Below are 27,288 nucleotides of genomic sequence, written 5' to 3'. Positions count from 1 at the left end.
TTACTTTCTCCTGGGTATGAACCGGAGCCGGTATTTAATCTTGGAGGGCAGGCGATCGTTCGCATCGCCAATATCAATGGCGACTCCTTCTTCGGACAGCACTCGAAAGCGTTGAAGTATGCTTGTGATGTAGAGAAATATCACCATGATGGCTTGGGTCTCTGCGGGACACTTGCGCTTTCCTGAAATATGGGGAACATTTCATTAGATATCTGGAATCTTTATAACTCGTGCCTGGCCACGGCTGCCGCGTATGGATGGAGGAGAGACGCAAAAACCTCGTGTTTAGATTAAAATGCACGTTAATGAACCGCAAGGGTTCGAAATGAATCCGGAGATCTCCACTACGGCGTCTCTTATAATCACATCGTGGTTTTGGCACGTAGAAGCCCAAGAATTCTTTTACGGAAGCATTGTGAGCACAAAACTAGTAACAGCACCAGAGTCACTAAGAATCACATCTTCATGCGATTGTTAAAGAAAGAAGAAACGTAAGTTGAAATGCCAGCAGCACCAGGAAAAATGCGAAAAGGGCCACGGCCCCGTCAATGGAATGTCTGTTTGAATTTACGCGGCGCTTCATCACGACAGACAGACAGACAGACAGACAGACAGACAGACAGACAGACAGACAGACAGACAGACAGACAGACAGACAGACAGACAGACAGACAGACAGACAGACAGACAGACAGACAGACAGACAGAGAGAGAGAGAGAGAGAGAGAGAACTTTATTTAGGTCCTGAGGAACGCCACCGCTCAAGGCGGTAGAGCAGCGGGCCGCTCCATCACAAGCAGAAAAAAAAAATTAATATGAACTTACGAGGCCGATCATGGCGTCTGCGTCATAACCGTTGCAAGTAAGAAGGCCACCGAGTGCTTCATAAGCTATTTCATACGCTATAGCCGAGAGTGTCCATATAATTGATATCGCAATAAAATCAACTATTATTTCTCTGTGAATACGGGCGCCGGTTCTTTAGTAAGAATACACCTCTCACGAAAAAAGAAAAATCTGCATTCGAGTAAGTATACGCACCCAAGGAAAACTAGATGATGCGTTTGGGTCGTTCGCAAGTCGCCGAACCGTCGTCGTTCAAAAAACGACCGGGGTCAAACTTCTCCGGATTAGGCCACACGCTGGGATCGTTGTGTACGGCCCAGTAATTGGCCATCACCGTGATTCCGGCTGGATAGAAGAAGCCGTCGCAAGTGAAATCCACCTCGGCCCTGCACATTGCATTAGCTTTTGTTCGATTACTTGTCCTCGAAAACACGTTTTAACAACTACAAAAAATTACACCATCTCCCACTAAAGGGAACCATGTGGGGATGTGAAGGAGCGCATGGGTCGACCTAAAGTTCCGTTCATCACGGGCACCTTGCCCGATGTTAACGCGTCCTTGCAAGTGGCGCACACCATGGATTCACTGTAGTTGCTGTTGCTGTTACTCGTCCCGAACTATTGTTGGAGCACGCCACGCGGGTTCGCCGCGCATCTGCAGAATCTCGTTCCCCGACGCCATCACGTGATTGCTGAGAGAGTGTAAGGGGGAGAGGCCACAGCGTCTTACCCAGCCCCTTACACAGGCCAGAACGCGCTAGCGCGTGCCAGCGCACATGGTTTTGTCTGCGTTACGCCAAGCTAGGACAGCATACGGCAGCCCGGGCCCCTAAAGTGCTCTGCACGTATCATCATCAAGACGGTCGAAGAACAAGAGGAAGAAGACTTCTCCTTGGCGTGAGCGCGCGCTCGGATGGCTATGGTGGTAGAAAGCGGACGGTCGCCAATGGAACTACGGACACAGCCCCGAGCAAAAGCCCCTTCGCATCTAAAACAACTGCAAAGACGGCGACGACGGGCAATCTTGCGGTCGTGGCCATGCCCCGATAATAATCAGTTGCGGCGTGCTGTCTGTTAATGATAAATGAGGTTAGTGTTGTCTTCTTGAAATTTTACTTTCTCTTTTACACGGGCTAATCTCACGTCAATGTTCTGATTATTAAGCACATATTGAATGTCTGACCATCCTAAATCGGGGGTGTAGGCAGAATTTTATTTCGGGTAGGGTCCAGCACCTTTACGTATGTGAGTGTGTGTGTGTGTTTCCGTATGAGCCTTCATGTATATGCATACAGACTGCAGAAGCACAGTGGGAGAAATTTGAACCCCCTCCCAACCCCTAATCCCCATTTGGCAGCACCTTTGTCTTATAAGTATTCGATTGTGCTTCCGGTGCTGGTTGCATGTATGGAGACATTGTGCGCTTGCGTTCGTGTGCGTGTAGTGCTTTTGAATATTGTCCTTTTTTTCTTTTTGATTATGCAGTTCTGACGCACCCACGTGCTAAAACCCAAGGAAAAAAGAGCTGCTCCAAGAGACCAGAGCACCATCATCTGACATGGCCGAATCTGTCGATGGGATTGAGCCCTTGTAAGTAGAAGGTGGTACATTCTTATTACCTCCTTGGTGCACTAAGCGGCGCGATTGCCTTCCAGCGCAGCATCTCCCACACGACGGCCATGATGAGGGGCATGTTACGCCTGTCTTCCCACGTGGGACGCCTGTGCGAGCCGGTAACGCGATCGATCTCATCCTGCACCTGCGCCTGCAGCGTGTCAGCTCGCAGGGCGAAGTTGATCATGTGCCAGTTCATGTATGTCGGGACGCCCGCCGATCCTGCCTGGAAGAAGCCGATCGCTGTGCTCATCAGGTTCTCCACTGCACGGAATTCAAAGCACAGGACGCAAAGGGCATACAGGCTCAGGAGGTAAGGCGTCAAATTAGGCACAGTGCAAGGGGACGAACGTGGTAATAAGATAGATGCAGACAGTATCCGGAAATCATTGTACTGATCGAACATTTGACACTTTGCTATGCGTAGCGGATAATAAAATGATTACGTAAAATATCTCAAAAGAAGGAACATCAGAAAAACAGAGTCGAAGAAAACCATGTGTGGTATGCGTGCCGTATATATAAATATATCAAAGGTAGTTTTTGCGTGCTGAAGAAAAAATTAGCGAATGAATGTGGAAACGTGAGGCCTTATAAAAATATGTATGGCAACGCAAAAGAAGTGCTTTATATGCGAACTCTTGCTGTCAAATCCTCACAATATTGCTGCTGACCAACAGGCACACTGCCCTCCTAACACAGACCTCCCATCTATTCTCCTTCCATCTCAACCCCTAAATACACTCTGTGCCTGTAAAAATGTTGTCTGGCAGGATACACGCGCTCTTATCCCACCGCGTGTCTGCTCTCTCCCCCTTCACCTTACTAGCGCGGAGGAAGTCGTGCTTAGGAGGCTTCGGGCAGGGGTGGCCCTTACACCAGCTGTTATCTCAATATGGAACGGGTCGCATTTACCAGTTGGTGCTACGTGCCCGTACTGTTCTGTTCCAGCGATGCAAGCAGATGCATACCACCTTATATGGACATGCCAAGGATTACAGTCGGAACGCTCCCGTCATCTCCTGCAAGCTGGTCTTCGCTACAGTGACGCAAACAGTTATGACCGATGGATACATGACAACATATCCCACAAGACACTTCTTCACTTCATACACAACACCGGGCTAACGGCGCACATTTAACACAAATATACATAACATATATTATGCCTTAAGGGAAAGTTTGTGTCGCAAAATAAAAAAATAAAAAAACATGGCTGATCCCTCCGTCATAGGAATCGGTATAACACGAAAGTGAAACGTGTCTTCACAGAAGTAGTGCTTATGATATATGGGAGCTTGTACAATGTCTATTCGTGTTTGGCAGCTATAGCATCGTTTGACGTGGATGCACCCATGTTGACAGCATGTCTCTATCGCGACGACTAACGCCCATGGTCATGATAAAACCGTTGAGGTAGCTGACGGTGTGAACATATATTTGGACACAGCGAATCGTGAATATGCATACGTCCACGCGCTGCTATGCGCTGACGCTAAGCACGGATGATAGGCACGGCAAGGCACATGTTTACAAAAATATCCGGCCTCATCGTGCTCTGTTTCGCTTGTCAATATGTTGAGTCACCCGGTCTCACACACACACACACACACACACACACACACACACACACACACACACACACACACACACACACACACACACACACACACACACACACACACACACACACACACACACACACACACACACACACACACACACACACACACACACACACACACACCACACCACACACACACACACACACACACACACACACACACACACACACACACACACACACACACACACACACACACACACACACACTCGACATACCTATAGTAAAGGTATCCGCCCTCTTCAACAGCACTTTTATGACAACAGTGTACCCACTACGTGTGTGTAAGAGAATGCGCGCACATGTATGCCCTTTGTAATGGGCGGCATGCTTTAAACCAGCAGCAATTACGCGCGTGATACTTTTTCGAAGTTGCGATGCACCTACTACGTGTTCGTAAGGGAATACGCGCAGTGTGTGCCTTTTGTAATGGGTGGCCGGCTTTAAACCACCAACTCGTTATGCAGTTCACATGGTGTGACGCCCGGTGGCAATATACGCTTGTGCTCCGTTTTACTGCGATATTACATCTCGTACTGTGACACCTGTACACAGGACGCGTATGTTTGTGCAGCACTACAGTTAATTTAAGTGCAGCTCCAAGCAATGGAGTGGCTCTGTGGTAAAGCACCTGCTTGCCACGCAGAAGGCCTGGGTTGGATTCTCGCTCGAGCGTAAGATTTTTTCTTATTTTATTTTATACAAGATGATGATTTTTCACTCACAACCAACTACACCGACGCCGACACCGGAATTTTTGCGGAACGAGCTCTTTAACGCTGTCGCGTTAAAACAGGAGTCCCGGTACAGTCACAAGCTACGACTCTTTCTTAACAAGGTCTATTTAGACATATCAACACTTGTACGGTAATATAAAATCTTGCCCCTAGAAAAGACACCGAGAACGCCTTTCAATAGGCGTAGCATTTTGCTCTATTTTCACTAAATATCAGTCCAACTGGAAATTCGTATCCTTGTTCGGACGATGCCATCGGCGTAAGCAGATTGTATAGGTTCGCTACTCTTCAAGGTGACCTTTCACATGAAGTTTTTACACTTGCCTCATGTGGCCAAAAGTATGTTTATCATGTAACATCGCATTATAAAAGACCTCTTGTTTCGGGCTATTATATAATATTTTCGAGGAAGTACAGTCCTGTACCTTGTTTGTTTACGTTTGATTGCCCGTATGAGTGCGTAGCCTGCAAAATTATTTAGTCGTCATTCTCAAGCTTATAAAATGTATCTATACCGCTTGTATTAATGGCATGAGAAGATCCCCGGATTGTTTGCTAATATTGCCAATCAGAGAAAAAACGGTATACGGTGATTGTGATGGCTACAATACCATGGTGATAAAGATAAGCCAGTGAACAGGCCATCTTAGTCGACGATTCAGCGTAACATGACGTATGCAAGGTATTCTCGCTAAGCCAATGAGGAAAACATGTGTCCGTTTGCGCATGAATTAACTATTTAGACTTATCTATGACACGGCTTAAAAGGGATGGCCTGCTTGGATGACGCTCTCATCGCAACACTAATTTTACAGAACTTTGATTCGGTACCACACGTCACTCACGTTGATAGGTAAATCTGAAAACATTACTGAAATTCAGGTATTTTTTCCCTTATCACATAAAATCATCTCTTAACGTGGTTTCTTTCAGGTTTTAAAGAGCATATATGGGCCTACATGTAGACTTTTTTATTTTGCTGTGTATTTTATTTCATATTTAGTTCCAGCATCGATGTACCGTACATCTAATAAAGAATTGACACGAACCCTATGAGCCGATGTATGAGCGACAAATAGTATCAGCAGTGCCACAGCAAGAATTCCTCCATAAGCCTTCATTTCGGCTGGTCAGGGCCGGGTATCGCTGAAATTGAAAGAAGTTGTAAATTAGACGATTCTTAAGAAGAAATGCAACTTCAAAATGTAGAGCTAGCTCTTATTAAAAGAACATTTTAACCTAATCAACCCAACGGAATATCTTTTACAACATTTTAACCTAATCAAGCCAACGGAATATCTTTTACAGCACGAGGATTTTGCGCGCTTGCCTTTACTCATACTGATTTTCTGGAACCAGCTCTGGACATTCACATGCGCATGTTAAGCTCGAACGACGTATATCTTTTACTGAGCCTTCATGTAAGAAGGTACTGTGGAAGTGGATATACAAAGATCAAATTTCACAGAGAAAGGCGCGCACCTTGGCGCATCATTCACACAGTGAGTGGCGTAGCCAGGGAGGGGGGGGGGGGGGGCCACCGGGCCCGTGCCACCCCCCCCCCCCCAAATTTTTTTCTGGCATGGGATACACAGCACAACATGACAGTCGGCCCCACTTACTTGCCCGGACCCCACGTCGGATCAAGAGCGTGCCCCCCCCCCCCCCCGAAAAACTTTTCTACCTACGCCACTGCACATAGTCTGCTGTTCTGGGAGCTTACCGATGATTACTGTGCAGTCTTCGTTAGAACCAACTGATTTAGAGTAAGCGGCACATGATGTGAGAAGAAACTTCGACAGCATTTCTGACATAAAATTTGGCGAAGCATGCACTCTAAGGAAAAAAAAAATAGGAGTCCTTTTTTATTAAATGTGTTTAACGGAAAGTTAGTGCCTTGTTGTGGCTCCAGCTACTCCTTTTCCCTTACATAATAGTTGTCATTGTGAAGTTGTTAACGATCACGAAATAGTATGATATTAACACATGAATGAACATCACAAACCTAATTTCAGTACTACAATATTGACACATGAATGGACATCCACATTCATAATCACAGTGCTACGATATAATTGTCGACGCAACAGCAATGCTCACACGTCATAAATGTTCGCACACACAAAACGACCGCGCTTTACAGAAGGAGCTCATTAAGGTGATAACTCAACAGTCACTCAGCACTCTCACGCACTTCAAACACAACTGTCATGATTGCAGAAACAAATGCTTTTAAGTACGAAAACACGAGAATCGCACGGAAGCACGAGAAACATGTGACCAGATGTATCTGTTAAAGGGGTCACGAACCACTCCTCGGGCTAAGTGAGGAAACACATACTGCGGACAGCAGACACCACCTTAAGTGCTGATGACTTCGCCGAATGACAGCGAGCCGATCCGGAACTCAAGGGCCTTGTGGAATACCTCGAGGGCAGAGCCACCGTTGTTCCAACGGTATTCAAGCCGATGACTGGCGTCGTTTTCTTGCGGAATGGCGTTCTCCTGAAGCAGAACTTCTCGCCACTCCGGGCCAACTACCTCCTCGCAGTACCTTCAGCATTACGTCCAGAGGTTCTGGAAGCTTTGCATGAAGACCCGACGGCAGGACACCTTGGATTTTCCCGTACTGCTCGCGAGAATACAAGAAAAGTACTACTGGCCTCGCCTCACTGCTGACGTCACCCACTACGTAAAGACTTGCCGAGACTGTCAGGCGACGGAAGACACCGCCGGACTAGGCCAGCCGGTCTTCTTCAGCCCATCGAGCCACCTCGCTGGCCGTTTCAGCGAATCGGGATGGACTTACTGGGGCCGTTCCCGACGTCGAATTTCGGAAACAAATGGACCGTCGTAGCTACCAACTACCTATAGACAAGGGCTCTACCCAAAGGCAGTGCCGCCGAGGTAGCCAAGTTGTTCGTTGAGAACATCGTCCTGCGTCATCCTGCCCCACAGGTCCTCATTACTGACAGAGGTGCGGCCTTCACTGCGGACCTAACTCAGGCGATCTTGAGATACAGCCAGACAAGCCGCCGCCGGATCACCGCCTGCCGCCCACAGACCAATGGCCTCACCGAGCGTCTAAATAAGACCATCGCCGACATGCTGACCATATACGTCAAGTCGAACAGAAGACGTGGGATGCGATCCTTTCATACGTGACCTTCGCATACAGCACGGCCGTGCAAGAAACCACGCAGATGACGCCATACAAGTTGGTCTACGGAAGGTACCCGGCAACGACGCTCGACGCCGTGCTACCAAACGTCACCGACGAAGAAATCCTCGGCGTCACTGACTACCTTCAGCGCGCGGAAGAAGCCCGACAACTCGCCCGCCTACGCATCAAGAATCAGCAGATGACTAACAGCCGCCGTTACAATCTTCGACGACGCTTCGTAGAATACCACCCTGGCGACCGTGTTTGGCTTTGGACGCCGATACGCCGACGTTGACTTAGCGAGAGCTTCTTCAACGATAATTCGTACCGTACAGGGTACTTCGACGTCTCCGCGAACTCGACTACGAGGTTATATCCGACGGCATGACGAACTCTCAGCGGCGCCGGGCACGCCCTGAGGTCGAGCGTGTGATGCGCCTGAAGCCTTTCTATGCACGTTAAGGAACCTGACTCCTGTTCTTGCTTGCTTTATTATGTTTCTTTTGTACTGCATGGATGTTTTCAGTTCTGTGTTCTGTTTTAAGCATCGGGCGATGCTTTTTCAGAGGGGGGCATTGCCGCGCGTGCTATTTTGATGTATTCGGGCTTCACCCGCAAATACTGTTTGCAACGCCCCACGCGGACCGAGCCGCGATGTTTCAGAAGCTTCACGACTGTTTTAGACTATTCCGTTAAGATTGCGCGCAGGACGCGAATAGTCTAGTTTATTCGAGAGATTACGCGGCCACCAGCGATAACGCTGGAATCTTCGATAGCACACGTGTAAAAGCTGACACGCTTTACCGCTTGTGAGATTATCGACCGGCGACACTCTGCTCGCCGCTATCAGTGAAAGCGTGTATCGCTTGCAGTTTGACTTCTCCTTTACCGGGCACACGTCCGCCTAAATAAAAAGTTTAGTCTTGAACAAGCCGACTGCTGCCTTCGTCCACGTCGCGACCTCGTGACAATATGTGCCCACTGAGGACTCACCAGATCGTGCTGGTCTTCTTAGAGTGTATGACAGAGTTAAATTGCTGTCGCTATTAGTGCTTCACCTGTCGGGCGAAAGTGTGACTTCTTTTTTTAAAGGGGGAGGCGCTGGAAGTAAGAGTTTATCGAAAAGCTGTGGTTTCATAGCCCCTTTAATTGCGAGTAGATAAACAGGTTTCACTTCTGTTAATGAAAGGAATGACGACATTTGTCCAATGACGGGAGTTCGTGACACACTGATTTATGAAACACATGCAGTTACACAAAGTTCTATTTTTCTTTAATGCAGAGGCCCGAAGTGCGGCAAGACATATTGTATTTAAAAGATTTTGGTGCGAATACAAGTTGAACCAGACGTTAGGCGAGTCTCACATTAGCCCAAAAGCACTTCAAATCTCCCTATCTCCAGAGAATAACACAACTGGTGCTATGAAGCGCGCCTTTGCATGCCTTTATTTTCTCAGTACATATTGACAGTGTTTTCGCAGGGCAGTGATTGATGCACTTATTTATTCCGGTAATATTTACAGAACGTTTAGTACTGATATAATTAACGATCTTCTTGCCTGTACAAACCATGTGCATGTAGGTTTTGTTGTCTGCATTTAACATGCCGATCACGATCTCATTCAATGCGTTAGGTACAGACCAGGTTCTCTTTTTTGTTTCTGCCTTTATTTAAGAATGCTGGTTTATTCGTGCTGTGCTGCCGCTCGCCTTACCTCTTGTCGGGCCATGGAACGCTTTCAAGGCACGTTCGTGGTTTTAATTCCAGTCCACTTACGTGTGTTGTCACCGGAACAAATAAATATATTTTATTGGTTGAATAAAACTTATCAAACAATGATCCCTATTTTTTTCTGTTAGAGACACAAATATTTTGCACTGATGACCACAGCAAATAGAGTGGACAGAAAGTGTAAGCATGAGGTAAGGGCTTGCTATGGCGCGCTGCAGTTAACAGTGTAAGAACAATAGACGGTTACACGCGGAAATTGCGACGTCACTCTTTTATGGATGACGACAGTCGAGTTATATTGCCGATGGTGATCCGCGTGCTCGTTATAGCGAATTAGGGCGGGACAAATTATAGTACAGGGTATTATATTATACAATCCCAGTCCTCCCAAGAAACGTAGCAACTTCTTTGGAACTAAGATGCACTGTTACGGCTATAACTGAAATAAAATATTCCTGCATCAACTGACAGCGTCTAGACAAGGGCATCTTTCACCGTCACACTTGATTCGAGCGAACGCAAGTTAGCGTCCACGCTATGATTACCTAACATCCCTTTTTCCTAACAAGGGGTAACTTTCAATTCGCGCTTATAGAAGAAAGAAAGAAATGAATGTACTAACAAAGATGCGCTAACCCACCTCTATTTCCGGAGGACAGCTTTTGGGCCGACCGTCCAAGCCGTCGTTCGTCTATCGTGGGTCCGTTCGATCAACATATGCAACCAAGTGCCCAGCCCCAGCTTATATATACATGCATACGTTATTAGCCCGGCGAGCCATTGAGATGAGGCGATGACGTGTTGACGCTTTCAGCGTAAACGATATAAAACTTACTTGTTGACCAAACCTTGGAAGCTACAATTGTGTCTCTTGTGATCGAAGTCGTCATCCTACATAAAGAAGACACAGTCAACGGAAGAACGTCCTTTCGTAAAAATACATATTGCCGCAGGAGTGTCTGTATGAGTGCTCGAAACTTTCGCTATCATCGGGATGTGAAATACGACCCTATACGCGCCTCGTAGAATCTTACTGCACCAACATCTCTGTAATAAGCAGTTGCTTTAGCGATGTTCCACGAAGTTCCTTTCATGCAGCGCATCAACTACATCTGTATTGCTTAAAAAATAAAATATAGTTGCCTCCACGACATCAAGGAGTGACGCGATAACAGGAGCAATCTATAACAAGTGACATCTATGGATATTCACGCTGTTGACTGTAGTTATATTAAAGACGTGTTCGTACGGCGTGCGACAAAATTGAAATCAAGAGTTCCTTCATATAGTCTTAACCTTTCGCCATGTCATTACTGGTGATGCAGGATATGTTTTTCTTTTATGAAGAACAACTTTATGTAGAAAACATTTCCGTGCCACATTTTTACTGGAAGCAAATGATTCATACCGCGAGGCTATTTTTTAAAGGTCCAGTCGGTCGCGAAGTAAAAACCAGAGTGAAAATTAAGACTGCTCTACCAGCTACTTCTCTACATAGTCGCCGTTTTGATTGACATATCCGTCTGAATCGTGGCACAAACTTTCCTATGCCCTCCTCGTACAAGGCAGCCACGTGTGCTTTGAACCAGTTCTGTGCGCCGATCTGCAGCTCGCTGTCTGAGTCAAGCTTCTGCCTTCTAGCCAGCGTTTCAAATGAGCAAAGAGATGGTAATCAGAGAGAACTTAGTCCGGGTTGTATTGTGGGTAATCAAACTTCCAGCCAAAAGCACATCAGGAGCTTCTTGGTTGCAGCAAACGCCCATAGTCCCTTTCCGCAGTGTAGAGAAACCAGTTTTTCTAGACTGGTTAACATCCCTGCCTTTCCTCTCTCTCTTGTTTCTGTTCCTGTTGTTGCAGCTGCACTCTGAAACCACGTATTGTCATAAGAAAGGACAATGCCTGATGACAACATTCCGTAATCACATGCACTGCAATTTCGAACATATGCTCTGGATGTGCCCCTTTAATTCGGGGTCAGGATTATCAGACAAACCCTCCTGGGAGGCTGCCATGCCCAGCATGGAACTCAACAACCAACTCTTGGCAGTCCAGAGGGCCCGGGGCATCGCCGAGAGGCTCCAGCTTCTGGCACCTTCCTGGGTGGAGCCACCTGGCTGAGCTAGCGGGACCTCCAGTCGCGTTCAGCTTCTGCCACTTTTAGACCACAATAAAGTTCTCACTCACTCCTCACTCACTTCACTCACTCACTACTCACTCACTCACTCACTCCACTCACATCACTCACTCAACTCCTCACGGTCAACTCCACTCCACTCACTCACTCACTCACACTCACTCACTCACACTCACTCACTCACTCACTCACTCACTCACATCACTCACTCACGTACTCACTCACTCACCACATCACATCACTCACTCACTCACGCACTCACCTCCTTCACTCACTCCTCCTCACATCACAATCACTCACGCGGCACTCACTTCACATTCACTCACTATCACTCACTCATCACTCACCGCATCACTCACATCAATCACTCACTCACTCACTCACTCACTCACTCACTCACACTTTCCTTCGCTTGTACTGAATTGTCTTTCGCAGGCGATCAAAAGTCACGCTGTACGAAGCTGCATTGATGGTTATGCCAGGTTTCATGAATTCCACCAAGGGAACGCATTTCTTTCCCAGAACACAGTAGCCACACTTCTTGTTGGAGAAGGTTCACTTGAACTTCTTTACTCTCGAGAAATCAGAATGCTTCCACTGTTTGGATTGACCTTTCGTTTATTTTTCAGTTTCCAAACGGCCACATGTATTGGACCCCTGTGACTGTTATGTGTAGGACCGCCGTCAAAACCGGACGCACGGTTCTTTCTTTTATGTTTACTTGGTGCGGCCAACTTGGGGGGCCACGCCTGTGGGGGTGCTTCGAAGTGCCTGTGCATCGCCACGAAAAGTACTTAGATTCCGGAGATGGGTGAGCCCATCGGGTTCCTTGTCGCGCCCGGGACAAGGAGCCCGGCCCCACTCGGGGGCGGCGGCAGGAAGGGTTGGAAACGCAGTCGTAATGACCTCCCTGATTGCTCAGAGATGCCTTTCGGCGGCGCATGAATGGGCCGCCTCCGGGCCCCGCAGTTTGCCGTTCGCGCGCTTCGCGGGCGCTACCCAAGGAGGTACGAGACCAAGCGGCCTACTTTTTGTGCACCGCGTGGTCGCCGGAGGCATTCGTCATGTGTGGCTTGCATCAGGTGGCTCGAACAGCGGACAGGCCCTTGACGCTCGAATGCGTGAACGACGAGGAGCGGGCCCACGTCGTGGGGCAACGGACGCCCGGTCGGCATCTTTGACAATTGTTTGCGCGCTGGCCTCCTTTTCGGCGTGGTGTCCATTTCCGCACTTTGCTTTGCAGTCTGGTTCGGCAAAATCGTGGGAGCGGGAGCAGGAAAACGAGCTTATAAGCGGCGCCACGTGCGACGTTTTGCGCGGAGGGGGAAACAGCGAAGTGGCCCGAGGGTGGTCGGGGCACCCACAAGACAGGCGGTGTGCCGTCTCTTCAGCAGGGTGTTTGACATGCCACCAAGGACGTTATCCTTAACGACGTCTTTCTTTTCTTTTCTTATCACTGCGCGCGTGCACTTAGCTCTAGACACGTGTAGCGTCAGCTGAGCCTGCCCTGGCCACAACAACTTTAGTTTACTTTGTTTTTATTTGCCTGTTGTTTGTGTGTTGCTTGGGGCGAGGAGCATGAGCCCGCATAGGTGTATGGAGGCGGTGACCTTGTCGCGAGTTTGTTGATTTGCTCCATGCACCGCCCAATTACAGGGCAAACAGGCGGCTATTCGCCGGCAGTGATGTAAAGGCGGAGCATCAGGGTAATAAAAAGCGGCCCCGGTGTTCCGTCTGGCGTTCTGAACCGGGCTTAAGGTGTTAGGCACCATCGGCTCTGCCGAATCTCGTAGGGTCGCCCTACAGACGGTTCATTTCCAGTGTTTGTTTTTCTTTATTTCTTTGTAAAATTTATGCTTGTAATTCTTCTGTAAATCTGTAAATATAAGTCGTCTTGATTTTCCTCTAAGCTTCTCCAGCGTATCTTATTCTTCAAGCGACCAGTGAATCCAACGTTAATTACTCCCACTTCGTTTATATCACCTCGGGTGGTGCGTCTCGGGCGCCGAGTGTGGAGTGTGGTTTCTCATCTTCAAAAGAACCTGAACTTTACTCTTATGATCAAAAATTTTTTTCTTCATCGAGGTAGCCTTGGAGAAACGTTAAGGAGTCGCCCGCTCGCTGCGTTTTGTGATGGCCGGTCAGCGCCTTTGACAACCCACCTCGCACAGAGTTTGCGGTACTGGATTCTCTCACTCAAGATGGTATAGAGCAGGGGTTGGCAACCTGCGGCCCGCGGGGCAGTATTATGAGGCCCCCGGCACGTCGCCAGAACACCCCCCCCCCCCTTTTCCCTTGTCGCTTACCCATATCTGAAGTGCAGGATAGTTTAGATAGGTATTTTTTTACCAATAATAATTCCGACATGTACGTATTGGCTGAGAGGCTGGATCAGCAATTGCATAGAATTTTACATGATATATCTGGTGATTATGAGCCCATAACACTGAAGATGACGCCATGCAATGACGTTATCAGCTGACAGCTCACGGGATCTCCAAATAACTAACTACGAAAAAAAATTGTGGTTGCTGCCTTGATGAGATATTGTCACGGGGTCGTGACGTCGACGAAGACAACAGCTGGCGTGGTCAAGATGAAACTCTTTATTTGGCCGAACTTGTGGCCAGGAAACTGAAAGTCAAACTGCAGCAATACACTGATAGCGGCGAACAGAGCGTCGACCGTCGATCAACTGACAAGCGGTGAAGCGCGTCGGCTTTTATGCATGTGCCGTAGAATATTCCAGCGTTATCGCTGGTTGTCGCGCAATCTCTAGAATAAGCTCGAGTGTTCGCGTCTTGCGCGCAATCTTAACAAAATGATCTACAATAATCGCGAAGCTTCTCGAACAATGAGGCGCGGTTTGCGCTGAGCGTTGCTGACAGCATTTGTGGGCGAATACCGAATACAGCAAAAGGGATAGTAAGAAACGCACGTGGCAATATGGTAGCGCACATCACATGGAGGACACTCAACTACAGACAAACACGAGTGCTGTTGATTTTACATCCCATCATGAATAACCCACTAGCAACAATTTATATCTGATCATGACTAACGGTATAACTAAGGCTTCGTGTTTTCGGATAAATCCGAAAACATCTGATAAACACTCGCCGGTAAAATTTTTCACAATACGGATTTATCAGATAAACTCCGATTTTAACGGCCAGTATGACCTGTTCCGTTCTTTATCGAAACGGCATTTTATAAGCAGTCATTGATACAGTGGCCGGTTCGGCCGATATAAGCACGACCTCAAACACCAGTCTTGCCGTGCTGCGCTCTCTCACGTTGGGATTCCACTGCACATGCTGATGGACCTCTTGGCAGCCTCTTTCTAAGCATGTGCCCGGCGGCACGCATGATGCCAGCTAGTGGTAAAATATAGCCGGATATAACTACATGAAGTCAGTGCGATGGACATTGGGACAATAAACTCTTACACGAAAGACCGCCCCATTTCCATCACCATCGACGAGTTGCCGGAACTCCGTGGATGTTCTGCACTGGCGGTGCTTGCAGCCTTCTGTATGACGGCGAGCTTCCTGAACGTCGAACCCTCATGGCAGACTGGCAAGTAGTTTAGCAGTATATGCAGTATCAATTGGCATGTTGATCAAAACCGCTCTTCAGAAGGTTGCAAAGGCCTTAGCCGATGTAGATGTGTTGTGCGCTGATTTAACGCTGAGAATCATCAATCGAAAGGAGCCTCATTGCTTCCGTCAGCGACAGTAGCTTAGTAAAATATCTTAAAGGGGCCCTGGAACACTTTTCCAGCATGGTTAGAAAATGCTGTCGATCGGTAGTTGAGGCTCCGAAACATTATAGCGCTGCACGAGGCCTGGGGTTGACAATATATTCGCAAAGTCAGCTAAAAAGCGCTTCCTCTTCTCTTCACAAAAAATTATGCTTACGGCGTCACAGGCAGGTTCCACACCATTGGCTGATTTGAATATGGCCGCTCGGTAGTTACTGCGGCCGCTGCGAGTGGGGCCGCGCGCGCGATCGCACTAAAGGTACGCCACGCGTTCGAAGAAAAAAATTCACAGCATATCCCCGGGAGAATGATGAAGAGCTTGGGCGAAGCTCCTGAAGCAATCATGGTTACACCGTGAAATCTTCAGTGGTTTCGCCCAGCAGTAATCAAAGCGATAGCCCAGTACATCATCAAAGACGTGACAAACACTGTATATATTTATACAAGAAATTTTATTAATCGTAAGTGGTAGCCAGACGTGGCTTCCGTTCCCCCTTCATTATAACGGCTTTATGGTCGGTGAAGTGATGGATCGGTGATGGGTCGCAGTGGGATGTTTGCAAAGACGAAGTAGTCGGCAGTTTGCAAAGGTGGCTTCCGTTCCACCTTCATTATAACGGCTTTATGGTCGGTGAAGTAATGGATCGGTGATGAATCGTAGTGGGATGTTTGCAAGACGAAGTAGTGGGCAGTTTGCAAAGGATCGGTGATGGGTCGTAGTGGGATGTTTGCAAAGACGAAGTAGTGGGCAGTTTGCAAAGGTGGTTACGCCGGACAACGGAGAGGTGACAAGGTTAGGCTAAGAGGAGCTTCGCCCCTAAAAAAATGTGCTCAAGGTCAGAAGGCGCGCGTGACGTACCTTCTTCTCCCGTGCCATCCCCCCCCCCCCTGCTTAGCTTCCAGCGCTTTCGTCGGGGCGAAAGAAGAAAGCAATTACAGCGTGCGACAAATCTTTGTAACTCCGCTCGTACTGGACGGATTCTAAAAATTTTTGCGGCGTTCGATTCGGGAGGCAATAAGTTTCTTTAGTGAAGCCATTCCATGGCTACTTGGAAAAGTGTTGCAGGGCCCCTTTAACAGACTTGTTGTTGGGCTAGTTGGTACATAACTTCGAGAAAAACCTAGGCGCCTAAGCACCACGCATCTTTCTTGTGCTTCTTCTTTCTTCTGGTGGATCTTAGTAGACGCGGTACATGTAGCCACATGTACCGCATCTACTCGCGTATAGCACGGGCCAGTGTTCGCTTCTGTCGCGTGATGCTGGTTATTCGCCCTTATGACAATTTAATCAATAACACATGCACTATATATTTGCCTCGCTAGACTGAAACCACTGCACGCTACAACAGTTATCCTCAGCGGAATTAACTGCAGTTTTGTTTAATAAGTTCGTGAAATTGATGCCTGCGCTATGCCTTTAATCTATAGCGTTTGGAATGTTATGAACCCTTTAACATTATCGATATTGATATTCTTCTTTATTCGTGTCAACACGAAGTGATGCAAGAGATAATTATGCGAAGACGTAATCATGTGACGTCAACATGGCTTCACAGCTCGCAAAAATATGACGGGATTATGACGTCATCACAACGTTACTGTGACTTCACATAATGTGAAGGTGCGTGATGACGTCATTGCATGGCATCGCCGCTTGGTCAAAGGCAGTGTTGTAGGCGTTACTGATAAAAAGTAACTAATTACATTGCTCGGTAAACTATAAAAAAATGAACGCGTTATCACGCTACGTTACCTTTACCTACAAAAAAATGTAACGCATTACCGTTACCGTTGCCGAAAAAAAGTAACGAACGTATACCTCTGCCGTTACTCCTCAATCATAAATTTTAACCAATGTCTTTGCTGCAGGAACCCCCAGTAAGAATATTTTAAATCTGAAATTTACGTTTCACGTAAAACTTCTAACCCAACAACGAATATACCCAAAATGCTGATTATACGAGTATTATTTGCACAAGTACCGGACCTTAGCAACGTTATAGGGGCTTAAAGTTGCCTGTAGAGTTACATGTGATACCTTCTGACTCTGGCACATGGTGAAGCCATTTTTCTCATTGTGACATTATACACAATATGAGATTTAATCACCAATGCCATTCGTAAAGAAACCATCAATGAATTCTCAAGAAATTTATATAATTCTGATGGCGTGCTTTACTAGCAAAAATGTATGCGTAAATTTTGTAGTAGTAAACAAATACTTTAATGGGCTAGTCACGGGAAAAAATATGTGTGCATAAGCATTTTTTGTTCACTTTAACCTGTATAATTACCGCAAAAATTGTGAGCGTTTATGTGAGAGCGTTCAAGATCAGCCTGTGCTCGCTCAGGAGTTCAATAACCAGGAACTTCGCTGCAGTTGGAGATAGAGAGAAGCAAAATTTATTTTCAAAACAACGTTGATAAGTCTTATCAACTTTGTAGCGACTATAATAAATGTCGCATATTTAGACATTTTTTAAAAACAGTTTCCCTCGTTCTACAAGTTTCAAACAATGTTACTTTACTCTTTGTTGCGCACCCATTTCATACACAAAATGTCTTCCTTTTAGCGGCAATATTTGTGTTTTACAACGTCGTGAACTTTCGAGAACGACAGGTAGTGAAAGTGGTCCCTCCGTATTGAATATGTTCGATATTTTTTTGCCCTCGTAAATTATGCAGTTAATAAGAAAACTAAGGTCCTTTTCGGGCTACTGGGTGGTACGTGCATAAAATATAAAATACTCAATCAAATCTAAAATATCCATTTTCGGATCCGTGTCGATCTCTCGTGGAATCACCTGTTTGCAATTACCACGGTTAAGAGACTAACTGCTGTTATGTCTGCTGTGTAGCTACATGTAACCGTGGTTAGCCGTAACTGTAGTTAGCTTAACCGCGGTTAAGGCTGTTCGTGTGACAGCGGTATTAATGGGCTTTGGTTGAAACAGAGGAACGCCAACCAAGGTAGTGAGTAAAAAGTTTTTTTTTTTTTGCTTTACAAGAAAGAATTCGACGTTCCGCGTCCCACTCGCATTCTTTTGCAGGGTTTTCTTCCAGCCGTGGGGTAGCGCCTATTCTCCACAATAAGGCAGACTCTCGATTGGCAGCGCACCTGGAGACCGGTTGATGTTACGGGCTGACGCCTGGATGGGCCAGAATTCCAAAAAAAACCCACTTAAGTCGACGAATCGGGAGTTGTCAAATTCGATGCTGTGGTCGTTCACCATGCTGTGCTCAGCGAGTGTACTCCTTTGTCGTTCGAACTTGCGGACGTCGTTTTTATGTCGCCGCAGCCCCTCGGTGAAGTTCTTTGTTTCCCCCACGTACGAAGTTTCATGATCAGCACATGGCATGGAGTAAACCAGTCCTTGCGCTTTCTCTTCGGGCTGCCTGTCTTTTGGGCGCGGAAAGGCGCATGTGCCAGCGATCCACCTGCTACAACCACTTCCACGAGAAGCATGCCCGTACAGTTTCTTATGGCGAATTACGCGGCTTTCTTCATGGTTTGTGTGGCGATGGTCAAACCCTACCCACAGGGAGTCCCTCGCCTTAAGAAATTGGTCCCCGCAATTTCCACAAACAAAAGCGATTTCGACCGCGTTTTCTTGGTCAGTGCCTGGCAGGCCGACAGCAGTCGGGCGCTGCGACAAAAGGAATTCGTCAGGGTGGGCTCTGGGAAAACGGCACCTACAGGATGAAAAAGTAACGAGTAACGTGACACCACACGTTACCGAAAAATGTTAACGTAAGTACGTCACCCGTTAAAGTTCTTACATTCTAACGAGTACGTTACTAAGTTACCGAACAAAGTAACGCGTTACCGGTAACGCCGTTACTTGTAACGCGTTACCTCCAACACTGCACAAAGGTGGCCCGATTCCAGAGGCACTGCAAAACCACATGATATATGCGGAAAGTCCACACCGTTAGATGCATAAAGAAAGAGAGAGAAAGAGAGAGAAATTCACCGAAGATTACGATATTGCCTAATGCGAATTCTGAGCGCGCTTCATGTTGGGGCAACGCCAACTGTGTTTGAAGTTTAGGCTATCCGCAGTTGTAGGAATGTAACATTTGTTACATATTGCTGCAGAAACTGCTGGCGCTGGAGTGCTACGCTCACCACTTTGTGTATTGTAGGCTTTGCGAGCCAAGCGAAACGCCGACAGCACCGTTACGACAAGTGAAGCCAACCGCTTGTGTTCGTAGTGTGCTTATTCTTTGTCCTCGTTTGTTTCCGCGCTATACTACAAGCCAGCCGCAGTGCACGTGCCAGCCCTGCATGCACACGAGCTCCGACCGAGGGGCAGGCGCAGGGGCGTAGCCAGGGAGGGGGGGTTGGGGGGGTTCAACCCCCCCCCCCCCCCCCGAAATTTTTCAGTTTTGCTTGCGCATATATGCACACGCACATACAAACGCACGCATGAACATACACAAAGTATGGTGGAACCCCCCCCCCCCCCCCCGAAAAAAATTTCTGGCTACGCCCCTGGGCAGGCGTGTGTGACGGAGGAAGGAAGCGAGGTTAGAGGCCAGTGGCTCGTGATATAGACTCCGCGTTCGCTCTCTTTCGTCTTCGTTCGCTCTATCGGTTACGCCACCGACGCCAACGGCGACGCCGCCCAACGCAGGAACGGGCGCCTAACAGCTGCGTTCTAAAACTTTTATTTGTACAAGGATAAGAGCTCTCCCTCGTAGGGTGGAGGCCTTAGCTCAAGCCCCCATTGGCTCGCGCCACTCCTCTGCAGAAAGCTTTCGTAGAGGGGGGGGGGGGGGCAATGGGCATTTTTCATGAGGGTAGTCTGCGCATGCGCGTCGGCGGTGGCGACCAGCGCCATGTTTTTTGAGGGTCACAGTATGGTGGCTAGAGGGGGAAGTGTGACGGGCGAGAGCGGAGGGCTGTACGAATTCCCAATGAAAGATGGCGGTCACACCAGGTGGCGCTGCCTGCGCAGTAGGTGCTTGCGGCGGCGTTTGTTTGCTTTGCGTATGACCGCTAGACGTTATTTTCACTTGTTTATAATAATCGCTTATACACCGCGCCCGTGCTGTTAAAGGCACTACGTGTTTGCTTCGCTAAAAATCATGTGTTGCAAGTTCTGAGCGGTGTTAAGCAAGAGGAAAAAAAAAACCAATGATTTTAAATCAGACGGAGGTTTTCATATTCAAATGTTTCTTAATATCGGTTCCCTTTGACATGTTTAATCTGCAACAGCGTGCAAAACTGGGCTAGTTGGTTGATTTTCATGGTAGAAGCAGCGCAGAAGTACGGCGAGAAGAAGAACGACGCAGGACAGGCGCTCAACTGCTCAGCGCCCGTCCTGTGTCGTTCTATAGCGTACGCAAAGCTTTGCGTTGGCTTTTCGCGCAACTGAGCAAGCGTCGTACGCTAACCGCTTGCGGGCTCCCGTTAAGTGACTGAAATAGCGGGCCGCAAACGCTAACTTAGCGTACGCTGTTTGATTTTACCATGTTTATAGTCTGCTTCAGTTGAAATAAACCACTTGCTGACTCGAGTGTTTTTTCCTCTTGGTGAATTGTAAACTGTTTCCAATCATCCATAGTGAGTATAGTGGCTGCAGTGCAGTGTGTTTATTATTTTTTTATTTCCTCTAAGTCCGCACCCCCCCCCCTCTTCATTTCCTCTTAATTGTAGGGGGTTCCCTTCAGCGTGAAATGTTCAAAGCATTTACATTTTCCGGCTCCTTTTCCTTGAGGAACTTGGAGATTGGAACGCAGCAGCTGGAGGCTTTTTGATATTGAACATTTTATTTGATTATTTTAGCGATAGTTCTATCTATGCAAAGTCCATGATTTCTGTTAACCTACGGCTTTGGATGCATACTAAATACACGCAAGGAAAATGGTAAAACATTTTTATTCATCACACATTTATCATCGCATACATCGCATAAGAGGTCAAATTACTTGACCTTCCTCAACTTCAAGTGTTTTTGGCGCTCCCTTTGGACACTCCTCTCTTTGTTCAAAGATTTTGTCCAGAAGTGCATACGCGTGAGCAGAAAAAACTGGACTACTTTTGCGGTCAGTTCCTTGCTGTGAATTTCGCAGCCAACTCTATCCAGTTTGATGCCTGCCAAGAACTGCATGAAATCATGTGTGCTGAAAGAGTTCAATTTTTCAGCAGAAAAGAAGAAAGTAAATGCATCCTCCAAGGTTTTCACAAGTTTGGCCAGATTGTCACAAGGATACAATAATCCTCCTTTGTCGAATTCACTGACTAATTCGCTGTTCGGTTTGACAATGGCTCCTGATTTCTTGGTGGCGAGAGTGGAAATGCACTCGTTGCAAGAGCTTTTTTTGTTGAACTTTTTTGCAACATAGCCAGCAACATAATAAATAAGACGGCTGTCACTTTTCTGAACGGCATAGCTGCTGTGGTCACCACTTAGAGATTGCAGTGTAGACCTAGCCCCATCAACATCTCCAACTTCTAGCATATCTTCAATGATATCTCGTATGCCGAAAATGGCATCACCTGTGGCTGGTGATGAAGTGTCAAGGAGAGCTGTTACAAGCTCTGCTGGGGAGTTCCCACTCTTGGGTGGTCTCGCAAGATTATAAAAAGACAAACAATTTACAGTCACGAGGAACTGCCCGGGATTTGGATGGTCATTAGTACCAGAATATTGCCTAATTATCCCGAAAATATTCTCTAGTTTGTCCTGGCTGAGTCGGGCTGTTAACATGTACCTAAAGCCGAGAGACTTTGTCAAGTAGGTAAGAAGGGAAAGCGTGCTACATAGAGTAACACGCAAACCTTCTGCGGTGCTTTTGCTAACGAACCCACCACCGGCTGTCTTTGCTGCTGCTTCCCAGTGATCCATAAATAAAAGGAATGCCTCGAGCTCAGCAACTTTCTCTGATGACGGTCTGAGCCCATCTCGCGGGCACCTGGACATCATCACAGCTATTAGTCGACTCATTCGCTTCACAAGCTCCACTGTGGGCATTAGTTTCGAACGAGAAATCTCGTCAATGTCTGATGTGAACAAAAACATGCCTTTCAAAACTTCATCACTGAACAGTGTGAACGTCAAGTTAACTTTCATTTTCTCAAACGAATTGGGCCGAATGTGCACTCTCGTAATATGTGGCATGGCCTTCAGAGTTAAAGAACTTTTGTCTTTCTCCCATGCTGCCTCAATGTGCTCAACACACGCACGACCGTCTTGAGTGGTGAACCCGGTGCTTACAAATGAGTTGCGAACACATTTCACTAAATGTGGGAAGTCTGAGCAGAAGTGAAGCTTTCTGGAGGGGTCCACAGGGTGGGTAACGTTGCATGTGGTCTTGACTGAGGATGCTGAAATAAGGAAAAAAGAAGTAGTCAGCATCTCTGCTTTTCAAATCCTCACCGTTTCCTCAGCACGAAAAGTGATAGAGGTGACTGAAACTTAATGAGTATACACTGTTCTGGGGAGATATCGCTGATATTGAGATGCATATATTGTTTCATGTATTCCATGCGCATAGCAGGCATGTTGAAATTGGCACAATAGAACAAATAGTGCAGCTTCATACCGCCAATTCCAAATGACCTCCACACGCTTCGATTCCAGGTTGCTCCATCACAGGATACAAAGTCGACGAAAAGTCCGGCTTGTTCTGACAGCAGGATGGCCTCTAGAAGAAGCTTCGCCAGCATTTCTGCTTTGATGTTCCCTTTGGATGAAAACACCCCCAATATCTGTGTCCAGTCACCTGCACAAAATCAGTCACATAGTTAGACTCATGTTTATAGGAAGACAGCTGCCTGACCTGCTAAGTTGTTTCACACAAAATTGAGAGGCTTTCTCGCACCTTACACAAGTGAATTCGCTATGCTGACTAAGCACTCTCAATAAACGTGACATCTAATAAGGAGCCGATTTAAATTCTTCATTAACTTGGCAAAGTGAAATTACTTTTATCAGTCAACATATGTTGGCACACAAATTGATAATAGCGCTTCCTCACCTTGAAAAGGTTGAAACATCATCACCATCCCGTGGTCTGCTGGAGTCGTCCGATCTTCCTCCAAGGTGAACTTTCCAAGATCAACAAAGCCTTCCACTGTCCCTGTAAATAAGTTAAAAATGAAAAAAACTGATTGCCTCCGCAGTATAAAAACAGGCTCTATACCGGGCAAACATGGTGCACCTTCAGTGATCTGATGCTCGATTGAAGAAATGGTAGCGCTTACCTGCTGCATTGACGTTGAAATGCTCAGCCAACTTCATCTCATCGAAGATGATGCCTCCATGTCTACTAGGGATGTCCATATCTTTTGTCTTGATAGCAAGGGCGTCGAAAACTGCTTTGTTAAATCCAAAGCCACTTTTGAAGCTGCGAGTATAGCGCTGGAGACACGTTCTGCTTGGCAATATAAGAACTTTTTGCTTACGAAGCTGCTCGTATAGTTTGGGACTACGCATCCGCAGAAGTACACACTCCAAAATCCATTCCTTCTCATACAACATCCCAGATGTTGATTTTCTTGTAGCTGCCTCGAAGCAGGCCCTGACAGCCATTTGTTGCTTTTCAGGCAAACTTCTAATGCGAGCGTCCAGCACCTCGTCGGCAATTTGTTGATTTGCCTGCCGCATCGCTGCTAGTTCGCGTTCTGCATTCAGCAGCTTTTTCTGAGCAGTACGCAAGCTGCGGCGTGTGTTAGCGAGCTTCTTCTGACGTTTGGACATGCCCCCGCTACACCGCTTTCGCGACATTTGGTTTTGCACCAGTTTTCTGAGATATTTGCAGTGTATGCAGGAGTCACCACTCTCACACACATAAGTACACTTGACAGAAAAGTAATTCCCAGCAAACAATACATACTGTCCTTGCTTTTCCGGTCTCATGCCGCAGCCTTGACACAATGCAAGTGCATGTGTGCTGTCGAGCACCGACTGCGCTTCTTCCGGCGATGAGACGGTACACTGTGAATGCAGTTTGCCCCTCAAGTATACAAAGCAACTCAATGAGTTCTGTTGGCTGATATTAGCTTTGAACTTAACCAACTTAGGCAGCAAGATGTGGTCCACCTGCTCGCCCTCGAGCTCACACACACCGTATAATGCAGAATCACGTTCACTGCAAAACGTTAACTTGTTCCACGTTTTGTCGGGTAAACGGAGGTTACCGCACACACGTTGAACTTCGGCGTCGGCGTGAACTGCACCAGATGTCTCCACCTCGGGAAGAACATTGGGATCTTCGTGCTCCTGCTGCTGCACGTGTGCTTCGGGCTCTTGCCTGCTGTCCGAGTTCGGCTTTCGCCGTTTTTTAGTAGGTCCGTGCTGCTCACATACATTTCTGTCCTTTCTTTTCACGGGCGCTTCTTTGGTGAAGTACTTCGGTGCGTCCGGGAACACCGTAGGTACAGCGTCTTCTGACAAACGCGGACAATCGCGGGGTATCTGAACAACCTCACCGTTTATAACGTGGCGGTATGTCCTTTCAATGAAACTCGCGTCGAAGTGCCGCTCACAAACAACGCTGTCTCTCGTCAGCTCCTTGTCAGCCCGCTTAATATTTCGAGCCCATTGCTCTCGCCTCGAGAGATCCTTCGGGGCTTTAAACACCGAGAGCTTCTCCGAGCACGATCTATACCCGCCTTTACATCCAGGGACGAAGCATGTACTTGCACGACTTGACGGCATGGTTTGCAGAACACGTGGGTAAACAAACGACAGCGAACGCGATCCATCCGAACAAGGTGACGGCACAGCACAGAGAGAACGAACGAGCCAAAGCACGCGTGGCGAGCACCTACTACTACACCAGCGCCCCTTGCGGCGGCCAGAATTTTCATTGCGTTCCGCGCATCTCTCTCACATGGCGGGGATACAGCGCCCGTCACACTTCCCCCTCTAGCCACCATAGTCACAGCGTGGCGACAGGAGCGAACTGAGCGCCACCTGAAGTGGCAGATTTGCAAAATTTTCCGAAAAAACACCAGGCCTCCGAGAATGCCTACCGGCACGCAGCGGGCAACTTCGGAGGCCATGGACCCTCAGTTTCGATTTCAGCGATCTCCACTAGAGGCGCTGTTCAGACCTGAAAAAGGCCGAGTGAGTGAGTCGAGTGAGCAGAAAACGAAGAAGGCTTTCCGCAACGAGTCGTCTTATGCGAATACATAAGGGAACTTTCGTGGTGTCAGTCGGTTTTCGTCAACGTTACCCATTATTGACACTGCAATTTAACTTCTTCTTACATCTACTACAGAGACGTGGGAAGGAAGTGCTGCATTGTGCTTTCATTCTTGCAAAAATTACTAGTTAATTGGGGATGTCTTGATCTTGTTTTCAAAGACAGTAGCAATGCCCGTGACGCCTTGCTGGCCTGCGGCGCGTAGTAGGCCCGTCAGGCACCGAAACACAAGTTCCACTCTGACGGCATCTTCCTCCCTGGGTAGGAGAGAAAACTGGAGGCTCGTCTGCTTGACCTCTCTGCCTTTCCTTCCCTCCTCCCACTACTTTAATTGCCTTAATGTTTCAAGCGTGGCGGTCGGCAATTATAATTTTTATGTCTCAACGAGCATATGCCCGTGGCAGAAAGATGCCGCTTCTTTGCTGAAGCACATGTTTGGTCGAAAGCCACGCAAAACACGTCACTTGTGAGCTTCATTGTAGGTAGAGTTTAACGTATAATGGAAATTAGGCGGCTGTGCATGACAGAACGCGGATAATATGCATGTTATTGAGTCCTTTTACAGGCGATTGATTTATTTCTGCAGAACTCGACGTGAGAGAAATGCGAGATGGTGGACTGGGCGCGATATCGTGAGGACCAGGCTTATTTATGTACAGAGTCGTATATATAAAATTTGCATGTTCTGATGTTATCGAAAAACCGCATCGCATAATCTGAGACACACGATTAATCTGTGCCGAAGGAGGCGATGGTGAAAAAATAAGTTCGTGTTACACGTCAGGGTGTGCCTATTTTTATTTTTTTAAGTACGCGACATGCTATTTAATATTTAGTTTCTTGTGAAGCACACACCCACTTGTGGCAGCTTAGGGAGTAAGTTGTCGGGCTCGATGACGCGAGTTCGTACGCCGGCCACGGCGAACCGCATTCCGATGGGTATACGAAATGCAGAAGCATTGGCGTTCCGTAATTAGATTTAGGTTCAGGAGAAAGAAACCCAGGTCGTCAACATTAACCCAGAGTCATCCACTACGGCGTGCATCATAATCATGTCGTGGTCCTGGCACGTAAAACCTCAAAAATGATGCTGTCATGCATTAAGTATCGGCAATCTTGGGCACTGTCGATACAGATGAACCTCTCTATAAAGAACATTGAACATTGATAGAGCGAATTATTGGTTATAACGAACTAAACATTAACGTTTTTTGGTCACGATTAGTTTCTCTGACATTTATTCTTTTTATAACGAGACCGAAAACGCTAGAGCCACGGCGATGTCGGCTGTAACGAAAAAAAGATATGGTTCACGCGAGGCTCAAAACTCGAAAGGGAGCATAATAATCGAAATATATATTGAAAGACAATTTACAATCCAATATTTTTCAAATGAGGTTGTAAGATTATAAATTTGGTTAAAGATGTGGTTTAAAATGTTGCAGAAATTAGGTCATCCAGCACGAAAAAAAATCGCATTTGATTAAAATAAATGTAAACGCCGGCCTGTTTTATCA

The 27,288-nt window shown here is 47.1% G+C and overlaps 1 protein-coding gene across 1 annotated transcript; it reads right to left on the bottom strand.

Moving 5' to 3' along the window:
- On the bottom strand, window positions 1–25,484 carry LOC119397387 (transposable element P transposase). The gene is made up of 7 exons (XM_049416548.1): window positions 23,826–25,484; window positions 23,600–23,701; window positions 23,165–23,344; window positions 21,594–22,946; window positions 2,466–2,724; window positions 1,090–1,232; window positions 1–182 (listed from the first exon to the last, which is right to left on the bottom strand). Exons 1-7 carry the CDS (start codon window positions 25,279–25,281, stop codon window positions 1–3), a joined length of 3,675 nt encoding a protein of 1,224 aa, XP_049272505.1. The 5' UTR covers window positions 25,282–25,484.
- Window positions 25,485–27,288: the final 1,804 nt, after the last annotated feature.

This window comes from Rhipicephalus sanguineus, chromosome 6, assembly GCF_013339695.2.
Source record: "Rhipicephalus sanguineus isolate Rsan-2018 chromosome 6, BIME_Rsan_1.4, whole genome shotgun sequence".
Lineage (NCBI taxonomy): Eukaryota > Metazoa > Arthropoda > Arachnida > Ixodida > Ixodidae > Rhipicephalus > Rhipicephalus sanguineus.
This window is presented reverse-complemented; position numbering and strand designations above follow the sequence as displayed.